Raw genomic sequence first — 24,109 nt, 5'->3', positions numbered from 1 at the left:
TTTTTAAGATTTAAGATTATTGTTTGTTGTGTTATTTATATACATATGTATTTCTCTAAGAAAAATGGTTCACTATCATTAATTTAATAGTTTTCACAGCAAGCAAAGAATTACTGTGAATAGTGAGCACAGACTGTATTTAATTAGAACTTTAAATATGTTACAAAAGCACCACTAAATATTTCTTTTAAAAAATTGTCCTGGGGGGTCTGGCTCTGTGGTAGAACTCTTGCCTAGCACTCACAAAGTTCTATGGTCAGTCCCCAGCACTGCCACAAAACAAAAACAGTATCACCCAAAAATACTCCAAAACTGCACTGAGAACATAATCTAGGGGCTCATGCATGCATGCCTGGCAAACACTGCACTGCTGAACTTTAACCTGTATAGACATCAGACATCAGAAGAAGTATTGGAGATTAAACACAGGGCCTTCATACTGAACACGACAGCTCCTTTAACTTTTTTTTTTTTTGAGAGTCTTGCTAAATCACCCAGGTTAGGGTTGATGATATTCTGATTTCAGTCTCCCAGATTTCCATTCTGTGCTATCACATCCAGTGTCACTAAATATTCTTGAGACTTTGTGAAATATTAATCTTACAAAATTGGAGTATGGGAAGTAATTGTAACTATAAGTTAAAATGCCAATTAAAATTAATAGTTTATGATAGGCCTGGTGGCACACACCTATAATTCCAGTACTTGAGAGGCTGAGGTAGAGGCAGGAGGATTCCTGAGAGTTCAAGACTGGTATGGATTACATAGTCAGTTCAAGGGCAGGCTAAAATACGTAGTAGTGAGATCTCGTCTTGGAAAAAAAATTACTCATTTAATGTAAAATCAGCATTTCTCTTAATCTTTTTTTTTTTTTTTTAATCGGTACCGGGGATCGAACTCACGACCATGCGCTTTCAAAGCAGGTGCTTATGCTGCTGAGCTAAATCCCCAGCCCTCTCTTAATCTTTATAACTTCTGCTTAATGAATTCTAATCTTGGTAACAGTCACATCTTGATTAATCCTGAATGAAATATCTGCTTTTTTTTTCTTTCCTTTTTGGGGATACTGGCAATCAAACTCAGGACCTTATGCTTGCCAGGCAGGCCCTTACGCCACTGGGCTATATCCCCAGCTGCTTTTTAATTTTTTATTTGTGAATCTAGACCACATATTCCAGGACTTTTTTCCTTCTGAGCTCCTTGCTTAGAAAGAAAAGTGTAGGTGATACTAAACAGTGTTTGAACAACAGTCATTATGTTTCTAGTCAACAAGGATCCTACAAGATTGTATCTCCTAGTGACGTCTTAGTTGTCTTAGTTTGTGTAATTATACTTTCTGATCTTTTGCACGATGACATAATTGACTAACAACATATCCCTGTTGTTAAATGATGTATGACTACATTTGATTCATTTCTGTTTGGTAAGAGTGGACCAAAAGGTTACTACGTAAACACAGTGTTATTGTTAATCTACCTCTGGTGAATTTTTATCCATGTCTGTTAAATCTTTTGAAAGAACTGACAGAGCAACATCTTTTTGAAGATGCCAAAGTGTTGTAGAGTAGATCTCCATGCCTTCAACTCTGTAATTCTCAATTCTTCTAACTTCTGAGAATACTCTTTCAGCCTAAAATACAAAACACTAGTAAAAGGAAAGAAGTTGATACAATTTGTATACATACCGAGTACTGATCACTGGCTTCACAGGACCTAAATGCTGCCCTATATTCTGCTTTTTATGTGAATCAGTAAAAACACAAGAAGAAAATGAGCAACTCTTGTGACAATGCAAATACTGATGTCATCATGGAAAGAACCTGAACTCTAAAGCTGGAGATGTAGCTCAGTGGTAGAGTGCTTGTTAGGCACTAGATTCAATCCTTACCATTATAGAAAAAGAAAGGAGGAAGGAAAGAAGAAGAAAAAGAAAGGAACATGAGTTTCAGAAATTTAAGTTTCTACCAGTCTGTAGAAGTCTGTAGAAACTTATAATTTAGAAAACATAAAAGTGATATATTCTCAATTTTTATTTGGCCACGATGTACAGCTCTATAATCTCAATATGTAGGAGGAGGCTGAGGCAGAAGGAGGATGGCAACATCAAAGTCAGTTTGGGCAACTAGTGAGTTTGAGGTCAGCATGGACTAGTAAACACAAGGTCGCTTTGCACTATCTAGTTAAAACAAACAAAACAACAGCATCAACCAAAAAGCCAAATAAACCAAAATGTCACATTTTGAAATTTTAAACATAGCTTTGCAAAATAATTTTTCCAGGAAAGATTTTTACAAAAATGACTTCTGTAGCACAAAACCTATTTTTGCATTGACTTACCAAGAGGTTGAGTTGAAAACTTTAGGGAAAAAACAAGATGGTTTCCAGTCCTTTGACATGTTGAACACAGAACATAACCACCAATATTGTACCTGCCAGAATTATAATTCCACCTACTACTTACACTCACTGGGCATTTGACCCACTGAGGTCTTGCCTCAACTATGAAGTCCTATTTTTGTTGTTGCTGTTGTCTCTTTTTTAAAGAGATGGGGTTTTGCCATGCAGTTCAGGCTGGCCTCGAACTCACTGTGTAGCCCAGGCTGCCATGAGCTTGCAGCAACCCTCTTACCATCGCCTCCTGAGTGCTGGGACTACAGGCGTGCTGCACCATCACAGCCAGCTCTAAACTGTTCTTAATGAATGAAGACAGAAAAGTTTAAAAAACCGATATTTATAAAACTGATGATTTATTTCTAAGGAATACCCATAAAATATCTAAGAATAATTTGATGATTTGTAACTTTTTCAATAGGTATTGGTTATAAAATGATACACCAACCATCAGCTAAATATAAATATTGGTACAATTTTGGTTGTCAAGTTTTTACAATTTGCTGCTTCCTCTTTAAAAGTGACTGGGATGTTGGGAAAAAAACCCAATAAAATGAAGTTTAAAAGTATGTTTAATTATTTGAGTCACTACTGTATAACCAGGGTAAACATAAAATTCACGTATTTCAAAATACCTGTGAGATTAAAAAACTAGAAGTATTTTGAAAAAGGTTCCCGAAAATAGTTTTGTGGTTCTGTACATACACTGTAAATCAGCAAACTTTCTTATTCCTAACACAGGTCTTTCAGCAGTAAACAAGGCTTTCTGGCTTTTTTGGCTCTTTGTTGGAACTATACAAAATCATATGAATAGTGTAAATATTCTCAACATTTATTCTCTGCTTGGAAGAACATTTCTTCTGTGTGTGCATGTGTGTAATAGGTTGAACTAGGCTTTCACAGGGAGCTATAGCTCACAATGATCCTCTTGCCTCAACCTCATGAGTACTGGGATTACAAGCATGCACCACCATGCCTGGCTTCTGTTTTGTTTTGTTTGATATAGAATCTTGCTAAATTATCCAGGCTGGGCTTATACCTGCCATTCTCCCCGCTCAGTCTTCCAGAGCACTATGATTATAGATTTGAACACCACCCTACACCACACTCACTCCCTTGTGCCTTTCTACAATTCATGAAAGAAGTGAACTTTCCTTTTCTGAGCACACTAAAAACAAAAATAAGAACAAACACAGCACTACTCTTTTAATGTCCCTTACCACAACGCATTTTTTTTACATGTAATTTCTGGCTACCTGTCCTTACACATTTTCTGGCTTATCATTTGTTTCTTTCTGGTGTGTAGTGTGCTCCATAGAGGAGAGAAATTTTTGCCAAACTGTATTAGAGACTGTAGAAGAGTCTAGGACAGTGGTGGTGACAATGACAAGTAGCCAGCCGTGGCATGTATGTCACTGGTTTGCCACCACTGGTCTAGGACATAAAATACATTGTAATACATACTGAATAAATAAATTCTAAGTCAATAGAGATAAAATTAACTGTCAACTTTAATCTATATTAGAGAAATTTTACTTAATTCTTTTTTTTTAAACTTTAGGAGAAGAGGGTAGTGAGAAAATGCTTTGGGAAGGAAAACTGGGAAGAGGTAACATAAGTTGGAAATCAGAATTTTCTTGGACTATAGGTTAATTATCATTTTCTCATATAAGCAGATGAAGCAGTAATTTTCATTAGAATTAAAAGCCTTGTGATAAATTACATCTTCAGTTAAATACAATTTTCTTCATAGCATTCAAGTTTATAAAACATATTAATACCAAAAGTTCATCCTGGTAAGTAATTATGTATGTTGTAAACTGTAATCCCCCCCCTTTTTTTGAGGTGCTGGGAGTTGAACCTGGAGCCTCACTCATGTTAGATAAGCACTCTACCACTCAGTTTATACCTCTAGCCCCTACGTATTCTAGCAATAATTTAGATTATACATTACAAAGACATTATTTTCAGATTCAACTCACTAGGATATAAGATATTCCACCTGAGACTGTATTGATGATTGTTCTCTACAAATCTAGTTCAAGAAAGCACAAAAAATTTAAATTACTCATCGCTTAATGGAAGATTTTTATTTATTAATTATAAATATTACCAAAATAATTGTATGAGCATTATATGTTAAGTGCTGACCTTTTAGTTATAGCCTTCTCAAGCATAGGCCTTTTAATTGAAGTCAAACATTTCTAGAATGGCATATATATATATATATAACAGTTTTCTATACTTACTTGCATGTATTCCGAAAGTTCAAAATAGGCCCTTCCTATTTGGCACAATACCCAACCAGTATTGTAGTGGTGAGATGGTAGGTGGCTCAAAATATTTATAGCTTCTTTGCAGTTGTATGAACACAAAGCTAGATAACCTTTCCCCATTTCACGAAGAAGAGTCATCAAACCTTCTAGGAGAAAACAATACAGTAACCAAAGGAGAGAAACACAAAATTGGTTTTCCAGAAAGGTTAATTACAAACCGATCCATTAAAAATTCTAGTATCTATCTCGAAAACATGAAGGCAACATAATGAGTATTAAGAAATTTATTTAAAATAAGTGTATAATAAAATCATATAAAATAAAATACAAAGAAGATACTAAACATTTAAAACAGACCTGCCGCTGCTTTTTGTAGATTAAAAGCCTGGATCTGTGGTGTAATTGTGGATATTTTTCCTTCTGAAATGATGGAAGAGTCCAATTTTGTAATTTCCAGGCTATCATTTATGTTAGGTTGAGTTATTCCTCCTTTGTTAGTTTTACCTTTTGTTTTTCTGTTTGGGATTTTAGGTGGAAACTTCATTTTTAATTTTTTGCTATTCTCCTGTGAAAGGTAATAACATTTCACATTTGTTACATTCATGTATTTTAGACTTTTCCTTCAATCCTTTTTCAACTATTAGACATAAATGTTCAATGTTGATAAACTTGTATTTTTCTCAAAAGAATTCTTATAAAAGCTAAGGTCTTCAAATTTATTTAATCTGGATCAGGGATTTAGCTCAGTGGCATAATCACCTTCCTGGTAACCATGCGGTCATGAGTTTGACGCCTGGTCCCCTCCCCCCATCAAAAGTTAACTTTTGATGGAACAATTCTAAACAGAAAATGCATTAAGTAATAGAGGTTAAGGTGAATCTGCATTAAGTACTGTTCTTTTCACTTATTATTTTAAAATGAAAACATGCAATATTAAGTGCTTAGAGCATTTATAAATGGTAAATCATGAGGTTGATAATCCAGATGTGTCATAGCAATCATCCATCACGTCTCTGAATGGACTAAGAAAATTTAACATAAGTATAATGAGGCCCTCTACTATAAACTTATGAAATAATTTAAAACAAGGAAAGAACAGAGAACTTTCATTTATTCTTTCCACATCAATAACATGTGACGTAATTATAATATGTAACTATACCCAGAAAATTGGAATATATAGTAATACTATAAATTAAACTCCAGGCCTCATTTAGATTTATTTTTATATGAACTTTTTTGCATACGTACGTATATTTCTGTGTGATTTTATCACATGAATGGATCTATGCAATCAACCACCATGCTCAGGAAATAGGACTATTCTACTATATCAAGGAAATCATTTGAGATATGCTTTAATAGTCACATCCTTCTCCATCTGCTCTCCAAGATAACTATTTATGTGCTTTACTGTAGTTCTGTCAGTTCAGAAATGTTATACAAGGTGGGGCCAGCGATAGAGTTCAATGGCACAAGTGTCTGCCTGGCAAGCACAAGGTCCTGGGTTCAATTCCAGTACAAAAAAAATATTATTATATAGCCAGGCATGGTGGCGTATGTCTGTTACTTTAGCACTCAGGAGGCTGAAGCAGGAGGATTGCTGTGAGTTTGAGGCCAGCCTGGGTTTCATAGTGAGTTCAAGGTCAGCCTGAACAGCAAGACCTGGTCTCAAAAAAAAAAAAAAAAGGAAAAGAAAATGTTGAAAAGCACAAAATTATAAAGTCTTTAGTCTCTGTATATAGTTATTAGAGACGAATATTCAATGAACAGACATTTTAGCAGAGGAAGCATTAAATAAGTGTAACATTCCAAAAATTTTTCAATTACCTTAGTCGTAGAGCTGTCACTAGTAAAAAGTCGTGAACTTCTTCGTGGCAGTGCATTTGGGGGCGATGTAATAGTGGGACTTAATACCTGAGGTGTTGTACTAGTAGAAATCATAAAAGAAGACATTTATTTTTTATAGTTTATGACTGTTACTATTTTTTTCAGCTTAGTCATATTAAAAAATATACATTTATAAACGGGTACTGTGGTATAAACCTGGAATCCCAACTACTTAGGAGGTTGAGGTAAGAGGATCATAAGTCCAAAGCAACTGGGCAACTTAGCAAGACTCTGTCTCAAAAATAAAAATAAAAAGGGCCAGGGCTCTAGCTCAGTGGTAAAACTTCCTTAGGTTCTATCCCTTGTACTGAAAAAAATTAAGCATTCAGTATATAAGTACATTAAAGCTGATGAGTCAGTCCTTTTCTTTCCTTTTCTTTTTTTTGTACCAAGAATCAAACTCACAACCTCATGCTTGCCAGGTAGGTGCTGTGCTGCTGAGCTGTATTCCTGGCCCCAGTCCTTTTCTTATCTCTCCATGGAAACTCAGCATTTAAAACTATTCAAGTTAGTATAAATGACGTAGTACAGCACAGATCTTCACTTAATCCATAAAAAATTTTGGTTCTATACACGACACATTTATAAACCAATTATTGTTAACTCTCATTTGCAAGACACAAACAAAAGACGTTGCATATGGATTGTATAAATGTGAAGTATCTGTCAACAAATATATACCACTAGAACAACAGGAGACGTTATTTCCCTGTAAATTCAAATAGCTGTATCAAAAGTACATTCTACTGAGAACCAAAGGAATCTGTTGCCACCTGGACAGATTTTAGAAAGACTTTGTCTCAAAAATAAAGAAGAGGAGAGGAGGAGAAAGAAGAGAAAAAGGAGGATAAAGAAGAGAAGGAGGAAGAGGAAAAGGAAAAAGAAGAGGAGGAGGAAGGGAAGGAGTGAAAGAGAAGGGAAAAAAAAAGGAAAACGAGAGGAAAAGGAGGAAGTGGACAGAGTATAGCAGCAGGTGGAGTGACTAAAAATTAGCCAAATTTGATTAAAACAATAAACCTACAGATCCAACGAGCTCAACAAAGCTGAAGGTCAAGAAGCAGGAATAAAATCACACTCTAGTGATTTTAAGCATGCTTAAATTAATCATAAAATTTCAAAACAGCTGGAGAAAAGACATACAGATCAAAAATGAGAATCACAGCAGGCAATGCCAGAAACAAAGCCAGAAGACATTAAAGTAACATCTTTTTTAAAGAATAAAAAGTCAATTTGAAAGTCTATATCCAGTGAAAGTATCATTCAAAATTCAGTATGAGTAACATCTATGTATACAATAGTCTCAGCTACATGGGGAGCCTTAGCTCAAGAGATTTGCTTGAGTCGAGGAGTTAGGGAGAGCCTGTAACATTGCAAGCCTCCACCTCCAAACACAATATAAAACAAAACGTCCTCCTGATATAACCTGTAAGGAATTTTTTTTTTTTAAGTCCTTTGATGGTTGGGGACGTGCCTCTGATGTAAAAGGCCTAAGTTCCATCTGTACTACTTGAAGAAAAATAACAAAAATTAAGAGTCCTTTGAAATGAAGGGAATTGATACCAGATTGAAACTTTGAGCTACAGGAAGCAGACTAATAGTAGATACGTGGATAAACATAAAATACACTTCTTTAAAAAATATACTTCTTAGGGCTGGGGATTTAGCTCCATGGCACAAGCGCCTGCCTGGCAAGCCCAGGGTCATGAGTTTGATCTCTGGTACCAAAAAAAAAAAAAAAAAAAAAAAAAAAGAAGAAGAAGAAGAAAGAAAAAAAGAAAACACTTTAAAAAATACACTTCTTTTTATATTTAAAAAGTCTCTATGGACACTTGCTAATAAGGCAATGTTGAACAGCCAGTAAGGCCAATATTGAATTGGGCTTCACAGAAAAGTATGTTAAAAAAAAAAAAAAAGTCCTAATCCTCAGTACTTATGAATGTGACTTTATTTGGAAATAAGGACTTTGTGGATATAATTAAATTAAGATGAGGTCATTAAAATTGGTCTTAATCCAGTATGATCGTTAGGGGGTCTGGCAAGTACAACATTCTGAGTTCGATACCCGGTAGCTAGCACTTGAGAGGCTGAGGCAGGAGGATCTTGGATCTCACCATGAGCTGGAGGCCTGTATGTATGTTCAAGGCCAGTCTAAACTACATAGTGAGACCTTGTGTTAAAAAACCAAAAAAGTCCCTAAACAAATAAAAAAGGAAATCTAGATATGGAGATACACAGGCAAGATAGTTACATGAAGACTTCAGAAGTGGATGCTGAATTATGCTGTTACAAGGTGAAGAAAGTCTGATTATCAGAAGTTAGAAATGGCATGGAAGGACCTTCCCTGAAGACTTTGGAGGAACACTGGCCCTGAAAATACTTTGATTTTAAATTTATAGGCTTTAAAATTCTGAGAGATTGCTGCTATATGAGGTATAGGAAAAAAGCAAAAAACCTAAGAAAAATTAGTTAAAAAAAAAAAATCTTCTGTTTTAGGCTACCCAGTTCTTTGTATAAGTTGACTATACTTTGTCCGAAAAGACATGCACCAGAAGTCATAGATTTCAGATTCTGTAACATTTGTATATTAGACTCTGTGGTTCCCTGCTGTTCCTAACTCAAGAATCTGAAATCTAAATTTCCAAAACCTGCAACTTTCTTTTTCCTTGGTTTTTTGAGACAAGGTCTCATTATGTAGCCCAGGATCACCTCAGACTTGTGGAGTTCTTCTTGCTTCCACTTCCTGACTGCAGGATTACAGACAGGCACCACCATGTGGCTGAACCTTTTGAGTACCATGTTGGCATTCCAAAAATTTCAGATCTCATCTTGGCATAGGAGCCCACGCCTGTATTCCCACCTACTCAGGAGGATGGGGCAGAAGGATCACAAATCAGAGGCTAGCCTCAGCAATTAAACATCCTGTCTCAAAATAAAAAGGGCTGAGGTGTAACTCAGTGAAAGAGCACTTAGCTAGTATGCATAAAACCCTAGGTCCATTTCCATATTGCAAAGAAAAAAAAAAGTTTCAGATTTCAGGGCAGTTCAAATATTCACATTAGGGATGCTCCATCTATATTATGGCAGTCTTAGAAAATGAATTCAGGTTGGGGGCACATGACTGTAATCCCACCACTTGAGAGGTGGAGGCAGGAGGATCATTGCAAATTCAAGACCAGCCTAGGCTACAATGTGAGCTCAAGACTACACTGAACTGCATTGTCAGACCCTGTCTCAAAAAAAAGAAAGAAAGAAAAAAGAAAAAAAAAGAAAAGGAATCCAGGCAACTTGGCAGATAACATGGAATCAATAATACAAACAAAATTATTAATAGGTGATGCTTATTGTAATGTTAATATAGTTTAGTTATACAGTCCCTAGAATTAGCATATCCTCAGCCTATATAATATTGCTCAAAGTCCTTCTAACAGCTTCAGGCAAACAGTACATTTGAACTACCACTTAAGAAAAACTTCACCCTCACATTACCAACAGTGAGCCCTTTTAGATAGTAACAGTATATACACATTTGTATTTTTGTGTTTAATACTGTTTTAAGATTTCTGTATTTGAAGATTTATTTGAAAGTTAATCTTATGGTCTATGTATTGACTTGTATAAAGAAGGAGGGGTGTTCGTTCCCAGGTTTCAGCACCAAAAAAAAAAAAAGAGGGGTGGTGAATTAAAACCTATGTGTTTCATCTGCAGAGAAAGTTATGTGAAGAAAATGTGTGTGTGTGTTTGAGACAGGGTCTTGGTCCAGGGTGGCCTTGAATTCACCATGTAGCCAAAACTGGCCTCGAACTCTTGGTTATCCTGTTGCCTTAGCATCCTGAGTGCTAGTACTGTAGATAGTTATATTAGGTAGAAATATTGTAGGCCGACGAGGCTGGGCCCTAACGGGAGTCAGTGCAAAAGCTAAGAATTCATGAGGCGCATCTTAAGATAAAGTCACACTGGCTAGATTTACATACTTCCCTAAGGATCAACAGAGGCTTGGGATTACTGGTATCATCCTTTCAGGTTTCCAATTATCTCATTTGGGGACTAAGACTAAAACCACTAAAACTAAAACTAAAGACAATACTAAGGCTATAGATCACTGACACTTAAATGCCTTTGCTACCATTGGGTCAATATTACATTAGAAACTATACTTGTAATCTTACTGGCTGATCATAATTTTTTTTTTTGTCTTTTTCCTTTTTATCGGTACCAGGGATCGAACTCACGACTGCCTGCTTGCAAGGCAGGTGCTTATGCCGCTGAGCTAAACCTCCAGCCCCTCTGATCATAATTTTTGACCCACGTTGTACCCACCTCATGATTTTGCTCTATAAAACTTCCTTTGAGAAGTAGCTTTCTTTTTTTTTTTTGTCTTTTTTCCTTTTTACCGGGGATCGAACTCACAACTACCTGCTTGCATGGCAGGTGCTTATGCCGGAGTTAAATCCCTAGCCCCAAGAAGTAGGTTTCTTGATAACCCATTCAGGATCTCCTTCTTTCTCTCAGGAGCTATTCCTATACCCTGTTTCTTTCTTTCTTTTTTTTTTTTTTTCAGTAAATTTTCTTGACCTCTGTTGTTCCTTAGAATCTGTTCATTGACTTCCAGGAACTTGGCATATCTGACATACAGCATTCCCCTATAACACTAGAATTATAGGTGGGTGTCAGCATAGTTGGCCTAGAAAGTTATGTGGTGGCATATGCCGGTGCTCTGGAGGCTAAGGCAGGAAGATCTCCCAGGAGTTTAAGGCCTGAACTACATAGTGAAACTTTGTCTCAAAAAAGAAGTTATTTTAGCTATTGTCTTATTTATATAATAAGACTCAGCTAAAAATTCCAGTAGGTTTTTCAGTTAAGTTACAAATTTCAAATTTCGCATATTCAAAATTTATAGCAGTTACTCTAAAATCTTTGAGAGTCAATACTGGCTTAAACTGAAGAAATAAGAATCAAATTTTACAGCAAGAAAATACGAACAATACCAACTGATGACACTATAATAAATACCTTGTCTGTGGGCCAGAACTTTGTGTTTGTGCAACAAGAATTGGAGTGACCTCACGACTATTTCCACTTTGTGAGAAGACAGACTTTGTTCCAGTTTGGCCGATTCTGGCAACAGACTGTAAAACACAAAAAGTCTAAGGTTTGTGATTATAGATTGCATTGTAAATGATAAAAGACATGATGTTCCTATATACATTCTGCCAGTGAAAGAGATCATAAGATAGTTTGTAAGATTTATTCTGAAATGCAACTATTAATGACATTACAGTATTGATGTCATTATTGTTGTTATATTAATATGATCATCAATTTACTTCCACATTTTAACCAGCATTTTTACTTCTCTAACCTTTCACTGTTTATTCTAGTTTCAAACAAAGGCTCAAAATTCTCAGAAGCTATTCCTTTTATCTCACCGTGATCATCTCCATTTAATACACATCTTTTCTATTTGGGGCTAAGGGCTAAATATTTACAAGACAGATCCTATTCTCATGATTTATCATTTAATTGTTCTTTAAAATTTTTATTAGAGCCAGGGGTGGTGGCGTATGCCTATAATCCCAGCATTCAGGAGGCTGAAGCAGGAGGATCACTGGGAGTTCAAGATGAGGCTAGGTTACAAAGTGAGCTCAAGACCAGCTTGAATTGCATAGAAAGACCCTTCTCAAAAAAGGCAAAAAATCCAAAATTTTTATTAATACATGTTTTCAATAAACAGTAAGATCTGTAATATAATTTTCTATACAAAAAGATAAGACTAAGAGCTTATATTTCTTTGGCACTAAACAATTCTACAGAAATTCACAAGACTGTATTTAAAAAAATCATGTGATTACTTTCCAAATTCTAAGGACACTGCTCTACAGTTATTATTTCTTTTTTAGGTTTTCAATCTTTCATGGTTTCTGTTCTCTTGGAAGACAAAAGAAGCAATTTATTATTTCTATTCATTTTTACTACTTAGTTTTAAAATAAAGTGATCTATGATATTAAAAGCTCTTTTTTAACCATTAATTTTCTTTAAGATTTAAAGTTATTTTGATATCGTGTATTATGATTCTCAAACTGAATTATAAATATTTACTAATGGCCATTTTTCTACCAGATATGAAGGTCTTATTTTGGTCTTTCCTGCATTCAATATCAACCGTTATTCTCTTTTTTTTGAAACTTTATATAACTTCCAAAATAGTGTGGCGGGCATGGTGGTGCACACCTGTCATACCAGCACTTGGGAGACTGAGGCAGTTGGATTATCATGAGTTCAAGGGCACCTTGGCAAACACAGAGAGTTAAGGCCAGCCTGAACTACACAGCGAGACCCTGTCTCAAAAAAATCAAAAACTAAAAACTAAAAACTTCCAAATAGTACACTATCTTATTTATCCTCCCACTTCATTTGTTGGCTTCTTCTCTTCCCACAGTTTTTTAATTTAGGTACAATCTGTGTTCCTAACCTCCTCCAAGAGAGACATATACTATGACTCCAATAATAAATGCTAGGACATTTATTATATCTACCATCATATATATATTCTTTCACCTATGATTGACTATCCACTAAATATTTCAGTCTGATCTAGTACTTAAAAATAAAACTTTATATATCTAAACTTTTCTCCTGCTTCCCAAATTGGGACCTATATATTTACTGAAGGGACAAAGTCAATACATACTTATTAAAGAACTACATACTATATCCATTACTTGGCCTGATATATGCAGATGTACGTATGGAACTTCTCTGGAACTGTCTTACAATACAGCAAGAAGATTATTTGGGCACTGTACCACTTATTTTTGGGCTTCTGGTTTTGGTCTACTTCACTTAGCATACTACCATTTTACTTCATAATGGAAATAAACTAATTCTTTCAATTATAGCTATCACTCCTCTAACATTATAACAGGAAATAGTTCTCCACATTTATCTATTTATTTAGTGGCTTTTAAGATAGGGCTTCACTATGTAGTTCAGGCTGTCTTGCATTTGTGGCAATCCTCCTGCCTTGGCTTCCCAAGTGCTGAGATTACAGGTGTGCACTGCCATGCCCAGGTTTTTTTTTTTTCCTTAGGGGAATGGGGGAAGACAGGGTCTCTTGTTATGTATTCAGGTTAACCTTGAATTCATAGTAATTCTGCTCCCTTAGCCTCCCAAGTGCTGGAATTATAGGTGTATGCTACAATATCTAGCTTAGTTCTAAACTTTTAAAATGATCAGTTTTAAAACAATTCCTAAGTTATTTTTCAGTTCTTTTTTACTACTCTTGGAGTTTCCATTACTACTTACTAAGAAGCTGTCACAGATTCGAAGTTTTCAGACTCAGGATGTTCAGGGGTAAAAGACTAAAAAAAGCACATTTCTAGGATGGTGAAAAGCCAGTGTCGATTATTTATGTATTAATATGACTTAGTTTCCATCCCTCTCTCCTTTTTTTGGAGAGGGTCTCATTCTATAATCGAGGCTGGCCTTGAAGTCATCATGTAGCCCAAGCTGGCCTTGAATCCTGCATCAGACTCCCAAGTGATGGGATTACAGGGTGCACTACCACGTTGAAATTAGCTTTCATTCTTAAACATCTATTAAGCATGGAAATTTACATTTTAGATACACAACTGAACTGGCACAGAAGATATCCAGCGCCACAGACAATGTTTTACAAATGGCACTTTGGCTTCTATTGCCATATACCTATGTTTAAAAAAAATTGTTAAAAGAGTCTCAAGAAATTTACTGCCACATTAGTAAGGATGCTGTAATATATTTTCACTTTTACTATATATCTGTGAGAATTCAGCATGAAAATCTTATCAGAAATATCTAGAGTCAAGCATGGTGACACACACCTATAATCTCAGAGCTTGAGAGGCAAAAGATCTTGAGTTCAAATTCTTAAGTGGCAAATTCATGGTCAAACTGAGCTATATGCTGAGACCCTATCTCAAAAAACAAAGGGAAGGAACAACAAAAATGCAGGAAATACCTGGCTTCCTTGAACAAATTCTTTCCATATTAATTATCAGTGCTATTAAGAAAATAGCAAGTAGGGGGGATTAGTGGTAGAGTGCCTGCCTAGCATTATGTACTAAGCCCTAGCTTTGATCCATGATGTTGAAAAAAAACTCACAACAAAGCCAAAAACAGAGTCAGGCATAGCAGAAACATATCTGTAACCTAGTTACTTGGGAGTGAGGCAGAAGGATCACAATTTTGAGTCAGGTATGGGCAGCAAAATGAGATCCTTTCTTTAAAAAATGGAGAAAGGATACTGTGCAATATAGCTCAGCACTCCCTGGGTTCGATCCTTCGTACCAGACAACAACAAAAACCCATGCACACAGTTGTGGGAACTAGTAAGGACTGTGACAGACATACTGAACTCTTTTACAGCCTGGACTTATAAACGTATTTCTCTAGTCAATCCCAAAATTGCATTTTACATGAAAAATACCTTTTTTGTAGGGGCTCCCGTGGATGGCACGTCAATTACAGAAGGTGTATTAGTGTAGTTTTGTAAATAGGATCCATCTCCAGGACTTGGGGTTTCTAATGGCAAAATCCCAAAACTGAGAAGAGGTTGAAATCAAGGTGTCAAAAAGTCATCAAGGCATATATAAAGCAGCAGTATACTTAAATTAGAAGGTCTAAAAGGAAGAGAATGGCAAATCAGTCTGGGGGCAGTGAGGACCTGGGGGGCAGATTAAAAATAAGCTCTGATTGTAGACTACTCCACCCACCATAATTAAAATTTAAAAATAAAAACCATAAAAACCAAGAAACAAGGAACTAAAGGGAAGGAATTAAATGGCGCAAGAACTATAGATCTCAGGAAATTTGTTAGAAATGAACAGTGGCCTTCATCAGAGTGATCAAATGACTTCAAATTCCTTAGACACAAGTATGTAGACAATGTCCCAGTGGTGTCTAGAGACCCTGAAATCTAATGGGCATGCTATTTTAGTAGCTCCTTGGCCCCAAGACCTCATTCACAGAATGTATTCTAGCAGATAACTTTTTAATGTATCCTCTGATAGGATCTTACACATACATATGGACATCTGTATCTCTGCTAATTCCACTTCAATAGGTGACAATACTTCTTCCAGATTTTAGAGAAGAGTATTTAAACAACAATGTTGTAATGATTAAATCAATAGTATATCAACATTTTCAGGGGTTCACTGTTATCTGCTGATGTCAGCCATAAAGACAGCACCTTTTAATGCATACAGTAGGCAACTGAGTTATGTTTTCCAATATTTAGTATTAAAATTTTAGAACATGTACTGTCATACTTCTATTGTACTTTACTTTCTGAAATAGAATGCCTCTATTTCCAGTGATTTAACAAGTGGTTGTTCATATTAATTTGTATTACTAATCATATACAATAGAAAATCATTTCATATTATAATACATTTTGAAGTGCCTTTTGTGAATCTTACCTTGGGGTAAGTGGGCTAAGGGCAGCTGGTCCTCCTAATAAACTTCGACCAGTTTTTGGTTTATTTTGAACCTGTTTAGATAATATAGAAGTTCCTGTTCCAAGAGGGACAGTATCTGGTGAAATTACAGCTGAATCAATATAAGACACTGAGGAATCTGTATTCAAGGAATACTTTGAATTGGAAGATTCTAAGTTCAGTCTGTTTAATTCCTGAAAGAGAAAATTTCTACCATGTCACCCACGATACATTACTTCTTTTTAGTTTTCATAATATACTTTTCATAGAGTAGATACACTTACAATTGTGTCTTGTGGTGTTTCCGTAAGAACGGTCTCAGGCTGCCTATGAGATAAACTATGATTAGATACTAGTGTTGTACAAGAGTTGGGGAGACAGTTGCTAAAGTTCTGTATAGATGTTAATTTAAATGTTTGGTCAGGATCTGGCTTTTCACCTGTGAAGATAAAAAAAAAAAAGCATTTTTGATTCTAAGGCAGTGACAGCAAAGTTTTTAGACACCAAGTACCCAAACTGTAACCCCAAATCCATTTATTTCTTACACAGTGCCAACATTGCAATTAAACCTGAATATGGAGGTTCTAGTTTAGAAAAACCAACCATTCTCCAATCCTTGTCTGTTGGGGGACTTGGCTCACAGGCGGACAGAGAGGACTTAGTGTGCCTGCTGCTGCACATGGCATAGGTTCATCACCACTCTGCTCAAGAAGAATCTTTTTCTTTTTTTAACTATGTATAAGTGGCAATAAGCTTTAACTTGAGTTTTAAAATTATGTCCATTTTTGCTCATCAAATTTTCATACATGTCCAAGCCATCTATTAACTTATTGTAAGAGTTAACCTCTAGATAAAGATATACATTCAGGAAGTAAGTAAGTACAAGGATACTAGTTTTGTTGTTGTTTATTTTCATACTGAGAGTTAAACTTAGGACCTTGTGCTTGCCACTGCGCGAAATCCCTGGCCCAAGGATGCTAGTTTTAATTATAGTAAAACACAAGAAATGCAGATTTGTGTTTGTTTCAAAGTAGAAACAAATAGATCTCATTTTTCTCAAGGGAGGGGTAAGGTTGGAGAACTGAAATTCATTAAAGACTAAAGTACTTCTATGCATACAGACCCTTGCTTTAAAATCTGCGAGCATATACATTGAGATATTCTCTCTAAATATTGTCTGGGTCTTATTCATCTAAAAGGTTCTGGTCCAGGAATTCTGGTAATTTATTTAGAAATTCTATTAATTTCTTATCCAGAAAGCCATTTTGGCAATATTATGCACATAATATAACTGATTATAGAGCATAACACATTTCAGGTAGACTGGCTAAACAGACAGAAATTAATTTTGGGGGTAGAGTAATGGAAGGGGCCAATACTTCTCAATAATATGATTCTAATTTATTACTTTTTTTTCATTTTTATTGGTACCAGGGATCGAACTCACGACTGCCTGCTTGCAAGGCAGGCACTTATGCCGCTGAGCTAAATCCCCAGCTCCATTTTTGTTGTAATTTACATCACTCTCCAAAAAATAACATGGGAAAAAAGGAAATGGAGACCTCTTCCTCCCACCCACACCGCCCCAAACCTACCTATTTCACATAATGATTCAAAAGGAGACCAAAGGAAAGGATTTAAACTAAGGCTCTTTTGGTAACATTCTGATCCTTTGGCAAGCCGGTCTGTCTTACTGTAAAGGTAAAATAGTATGTTAACTACCAAAGCATTTATTATAAAAACAATTTTTGGTACAGAAAATTAGATAAATTTTATGGAAGTTATGAGAGTACTCTTTTCCCTGTAGTACGTGAGAATGAATCTACAGCTTTTGCTTGCTAGGCAAGCACTCTAGCACTGAGCTATATTCCCAGCCCTTTGACTTTTCTTCTGAGACAGTGTCTTGCCAAGCCTAAACTGGCCTTGAACTTGCAATCTTCTGCTTCAGCCTCCTGAATAGTTGGGGATTATAGGCATACGCTATATCAATCATTGTACCTATCCTGAAAGCACTTTTTTTTCCTTTTGGTTTTGAGACATGGTTTCACCATGTAGTTCAGGCTGGCCTTGAACTCACTGTGATCCTCCTGCCTCAAGCTTACTGAGTGCTGGGATTATAAGTGGTATATGCCACCACGCCTGGCCTGAGAGCACTTTTCTTCATGCTTCCTTAAACTGTTCATTTCTTGTCATCATTTTCTGATCTCTATTAGAAAAAGTTGATGTTAAGAGAAAGCAAGCAAAATATGAAGAAACAAATGCTAATAAAATAATCTCTTGTTAACTTCTTGATTATTATTTTTAATTTCTTGGCAGATACTAAAGTAACTGAGGGAAATATGGAAAACATCCAATTATTTCATTTTATTCCCTTTTTTGGGGATAGGATCTCACTACGTAGTTCAGGCTGGCCTTGAATCACACAGCTCAAGTGGGCTTGAACTTGTGGTGATCCTCCTGGCTCAGCGTCCTGAGTCCAGGGAGTACGTTTGCATGACCATGGCTGGCCTTATTCTCAGTTTTAGATATAACATCTCAATGGTAATTCTGAAAATTCTTTAAAATGCTTTAAATTATAAACATACTTAAATTATCAGTTTAGGGCAGAGATGTAGCTCAGTGATAGAGCACTTATGTACAGGCCCTAGGTTTGATCCCTGTGCTCCTAAGTAAATAAACAATCAGATTCCTTTTATAACAAAGTGAGAGTAATGGATTTTAATGAAAACAAATTTGTATTTCTTTATAATAGGGTATACAAAGGTTTGCATTTGGAATCTAGACAATAACTATGGGAACATATGCACTTGGAACAATTTTGGACTTAGAATGACACTACTGCCACTAGAGCTTTTAAATAGGAGAGGAGGAGTTTGTAATGAGACTCTTTGGAGCTTTTGGGTAAAAAATACTGATTATCTAATCTGAGGTTCTTTCAACTACTTCAATATCAAACGGAAAAAATATTAAGATATAGCAGTTTTTCTAAAACTCCTTTAAAATTTTACAAAGGACCAGATAGCACATAACCAACATCTTCAAAGGACCTCATAAAGTAAAACCATCAGTTACAATATATAATCTGTTTAATGTGCAACTGTCAGTGTAATCTCTAAGAATTATAAAGATTCCCTTGGGCAGGTAGATAGTTGTCTTCTAAATTTGTAAGAAGATAGAAACTTTAAATGATATAATAAAGATAAGAAATTTGTGCTACAGCCAGGAGTGGTGGTGCACTCCTGTAATCCCAGCACTTGGGAGGCTGAAGCAGGAAGATCGTTGCAAGTTCAAGACCAGCCTGGGCTACAAAATGAGCCCAAGGCTAGCCTGAACTGCGTAGTAAAAGTTTGGACTAGGGGTTTAGCTCAGTTTTAGAGCACTTGCCTGGAACATGTGAAGCTCTGGGTTCAATTCCCAGCTCTAGGAATACAAAGAAAAGAAGACAAATGGGGGGGAAAAAAAACAGAAAAGGAGAACGGAAGGGAGGGAAAAAGAGGAGAAGAAAGGAAAGTAAGAGACACTAGTCAAAGGATATCTAGTTTCTCATATCTTCCTTAATTTAATTCAAAGATATGGACAAAGAGAGAAACAGGACTAGGAGGCAGACTTGGAAAATACAAATTTTGTCAAACCCTATACATAAAACCATTCCAGTGATTTTTCTTAAAGGACACGTAATTGCCACTAGACTAACTTAATCATCTACCAGGGATAGAGATGTTAACAAAAGTAGGAAATGAAAAAAAGCTCATAAAAAGGCCATTATATAAAAGTATTAGAGTTAAAAATGGCAAATCAATGATAAGAAATGTTTTAATACAAAGCTAGAAAAATGAAAATACAGTACATTGAAATCTTATATGTTTGAGGATTATCCTAAGCTTCAAACAGTTCAATGGTTACCTCTTCTGTATTTTCTTCTTGTAATCCCAAAATAAAGACATTTCCTTTATCCTTAGTCCTCTTCTTTATAAATACCTTTGATAAAAAAGATACCCAAATCTACATATTTTCCTGACTTTAAATTTAATTCTCCTTTGCCTGCTAGTCAGTTTCATGTAGGTTTACTTTCTTAACTGAAGCTTCATCTTGTCAAACCAAATTAACTTTTTTCTTCCCAAATCTGTTGTTTTTGTGTGTAAAGGGCACCACTATTATCATAGTAAGTTTGCAGACTCGGAAATCCTACTTACACACATCACTGACTCATCCTTCCCTAAACTATCAGTAGATCCAAATTATTCCTTCAATTTGTGTCATTTTGAGCTGCTCTAGTTTAGCACTAACCACTGTCTGCCCATTTATCATTTCATGTGTTTTCTCTTGCAGTTGAGGACATTTTCTGAGCACAGAGAATTAGATCCTCTTATTTTTATATTAGCCTTCCCCTTTATTGTTTCCAAGAAGCCCTGATTCCTCGCTTTGCTTGTACATGTAACACAACACACTTTTGTTAATAATTTATAAAGTTGCCCTGAGGGGATTTTATGAATTATTTAAGTGGTGAGAAAAATGGTAGAAAAACTGACTTAATCCAATGATAAAACCATTCAGTGAAAAATATTCCAAAAATACAATAGGTGACCCTCAGTAATGAAAAATCTCTTGCCACTATTTCTTAAATTATAATTTTATTTCTCTTTTTAAGCTAGCAAAAGGAAAATTCTCTCAACTTTTTTTTTTTTTTTTTTTTTTTGTACTGGGACCTAAACTCAGGACCTCGAGTTTGCCAAGTAGGTGCTGAGCCACTAAGCTATAACCTGGCCCTCCACTTTTAATGAGTTGGCAAATCTTGTTTTTGTTTTTGATCACAGGGATCAAACCTAGGGCCTTGTGCATGCTAAGCAAGTACTCTAGGACTGAACCACTAAGATACATACTTACAGCCCTAGCAAGGCTGACTTTTTTAATAAATTTGACTTATATATGATTAGATTAATAGATCATGAAACATTTACAACAAAATTAGTATCTACCACAAGACTAGATACACATTGACAGATGTCATGGTTTATGTCTGTGGCCCCCAGGCCTCATGAGTTTAAATTGTGCATTTGTGATGGTCCATTGTCTAGTGCTTGGATTGATGGTGTCAGTGCTCCATCCACACAGGGGTGGAGCCAGGATGTGACGTAATGGCAGAAGAAGGTGTGTCTTGCTCTTCGCTGGTTCCTGCTTGCTGTTTGAAGCCGCCATAAACTGCGGCCCAGCCATGCCCGCCTGCCTTGGAGCCAACTGAGTGTGGACTAAAACCTCCAAAACTGTAAGAAATAAACCTTTCCTTTCCCAACTTTGAGCTTCAGGTATTTTGTCTCAGCGACAAGTAAAAAGTAACTAAGACAGAATTTGGTACTGAGAGTGGGGTCGTTTGCTGTGACTATACCTGACCATGTTTCTTGAGAGGCTTTGGAAATGGCTTGTAGACAGAATTTAGAAAGGTTCGGACATGTTGCCTCTGGATGCATAGAGCTGGAGCAGCTTAGGTTGTTCCATAGAGGAGATTCTGGTCAGAGCTCAGGAGACCAGCAGGCTGATGATAGAAAGCCTCTTGGTAAAGACCAGGCTTGGGAGGTTTCTGCTGGGAAGGACTGCATTGGTTGTTGGGCTCCACATGATGTGTGTTACGGCTTGGCAGAAAGTTTGTCTGCATTTTGCTCCTGCCCAGAGACCTTGCCTGAGACTGAGACAAAGGGCAATGGACTGATTAATCTTGAAAAAGAAATTAAAAAGCAATCAAACATTGAGGCTGTGGCATAGCTATTGTTGGGGGCTTTCAGCCAGCTATATGTTTCAAATCAAGCGCAAAGAGCCCAGCAGGATAATTTACAATGCTGTAAGTTTGGCTAGAAGGAAAATTCCAAGAAGGCTGTGGATTGTAAAGACAGAGCTGAGATTCTGATTGTTGATGGGAAACAGAGAGATAAGAAAGATGGCCCCGGGGCATCCCAAGAAGCGGTCCCCATCCTTTGCAGCCTCATTGCAAAGGTGAAAGAATTTGTTCAGAGGGAAAAGCTGCAGAGTGCCATGCTCCAGAATGGCAACAGAGACCACATGAAGTTCCAGAATGGCAACAGAGGCCATATGAGTTTCCAGAATGGCGGCAACACCGAGAAGCTTTTCATCACAATCAGGTAAACAGAGCCCTGCGATCCAGGCAACTGACCCCTACAGCCAAGAGAGAAAAAAGACTGGCTACTACTTCAGCTAGCAGCAAACCTTGGTGGCATCCACAAGGTGCTGATTTTAGATGCAAGGAAAATGCACAAATTCTGAGGGTAAGATGGCTTCTACCTTGATTGCAAAGGGCCTGGGAGGCCAAGCAGTGTGCCCCTGAGAAGGCAATTTGTGAAGATGTAAGGGTTGAGGCATTAAGGAGGCATTGTGGCTTCTCCTATGAGTTGCTGTCTGAGCTGTTGGTTCTCCTAGAGAAGCTTTGGTCCTCACATAGAGCATTGCTTCCTTCCTGGCTCCAGAGGGGAAGACATGTGTTGCTTGGTCTCCAGAATGAACTCATCATGCTGCTTCCTGGCATGTACCCGACTGTGCTTGTCATCAGAGGAGCTCGGGGCCTCCGTGTGGTTGAGGACAGCTGTGGTGCCTTTCAGGATAGCCCTGGTCTTTTGTTGTGAGTGTGACTTCTCTGCTCCAGTGTAGAACCCTCATCCCACTAACACAGCTCCTTCATCCTGTTGGCATAGACTCTCTGGCTTCCACCGCTGACCCTTAGGTCTTCCCGGCACGGATCCGTAAAAGAGACTGGCGTGAGTCCTTCTTGTGGGCTCTGGACCTCCAGTTGGACTCGTGGAGGCATTGTCCTGAGCTCTGGATTTTTATCTGGACTCATGTGGGACACACTGCTGTGAGGTTTAGGCTCTTGACTAAATAATGTATGTCTTTGGCATTGTGGATAGATTTCCTGCATTTTCCTGTGTTAATTCACAGTGACTATTATAAAAATATTATAAACTTCATGTCCTGATCTGAATTGTTCTCTGTGTACAACCCCCGACTACAATAACAGATATAGATCTAACATACAAAGAAGAGCTAATTGGGAAAGAAATCAGATAAAGAATTATAATAATCTAACCTGGGAAATAAAAGGGACAAAATAAAAGAGACAAAGATTTAAGAAAATTAAACTGATTGGGATGCTCTAAACTTAAGACAGCATTTTTACTAAATGGGTGTCTATATTGCAAACCCAATAAGGAGTTTCCAAAAGAGTTGGAATGAAAGACAATCTCGCGCTTGCCAGGCACCTGCTTATACCGCTGAGCTAAATCCCCGGCCCCCCAATAACTTTTTCATAATCACACTATAATTATTGAAACTGGAAAGCTGCCATTGATAATAATACTATGAACCACAGCACACATTTGGATTTTAGCAGCTTTTACATATGCTCCTTTGTATGTGTAGTTTTACAAAATTTGATCACATTTACAGATTTAACTCCCACAACTAAGACAAAACTATTCTAACATTCAGAAGAAACCCTTCAGCTACCTCTTTTTTTTTCTTTTTTGTCTTTTTCCTTTTTATCGGTACCAGGGATCGAACTCACGACTGCCTGCTTGCAAGGCAGGTGCTTATACCGCTGAGCTAAATCCCCAGCCCCCAGCTACCTCTTTATAGTTACATTCTCATTCTAATCTTAACCTGTCAAAATCATTCATCCATTCCTCATCAGTGTAATTTCCTTATATAACATTATATAAATAAAATTACACATGCTGTTCTTATTCTTTTGTATGCTTACTTTTTGTCTTCTGACTAAAATATGAACAAATGATAAATCAATTTGTAGTAAGGGGAGAGATAAAAAGGATATGAAGTACAAATTAATAAAGTCAATCTAAATCCTTAATAAAATTATGGAACAAATTTTTAAAACACATCACATAAAATTTAAACTTTTGGAACATTTTTTTTAACTTCCTTATTATCCAAATCATTATATGCATCATTAGTTTATTCCTCTTTATTGCAAAGTAGTAGTCCATCATATGGAATAGTTAATCCGCTTAACCACTATATTATTAGGTTATTTGAAATTTGGTGTTTTACAAATAA

General features: G+C 36.5%; 1 protein-coding gene across 8 annotated transcripts in view; it reads right to left on the bottom strand.

The window, feature by feature from the left end:
• The window catches only part of Cdc27 (cell division cycle 27), a 72,541-nt gene that overhangs the window by 21,361 nt on the left and 27,071 nt on the right, over positions 1-24,109 (bottom strand). For 2 of the 8 annotated variants that reach the window (XR_010045246.1, XM_013148350.3), the window contains exons 5-13: positions 17,629-17,726; positions 16,318-16,472; positions 16,016-16,227; positions 15,022-15,136; positions 11,567-11,700; positions 6,497-6,596; positions 5,024-5,231; positions 4,640-4,812; positions 1,477-1,629 (exon numbers count right to left, since the gene is read on the bottom strand). Coding sequence is in view for 7 of the 8 variants with exons in the window: in XM_013148350.3 (XP_013003804.1) it covers positions 1,477-1,629; positions 4,640-4,812; positions 5,024-5,231; positions 6,497-6,596; positions 11,567-11,700; positions 15,022-15,136; positions 16,016-16,227; positions 16,318-16,472; positions 17,629-17,726 (1,348 nt within the window). In the remaining variant the exon portion in view is untranslated. The remainder of the gene's footprint in view (positions 1-1,476; positions 1,630-4,639; positions 4,813-5,023; positions 5,232-6,496; positions 6,597-11,566; positions 11,701-15,021; positions 15,137-16,015; positions 16,228-16,317; positions 16,473-17,628; positions 17,727-24,109) is intronic. The other 6 variants (XM_063242278.1, XM_063242279.1, XM_013148351.3 and 3 more) reach the window with 6 other exon arrangements.

This window comes from Cavia porcellus, unplaced genomic scaffold, assembly GCF_034190915.1.
Source record: "Cavia porcellus strain 051 isolate PalLab524CR breed Dunkin Hartley unplaced genomic scaffold, mCavPor4.1 scaffold_32, whole genome shotgun sequence".
NCBI lineage: Eukaryota > Metazoa > Chordata > Mammalia > Rodentia > Caviidae > Cavia > Cavia porcellus.
This window is presented reverse-complemented; position numbering and strand designations above follow the sequence as displayed.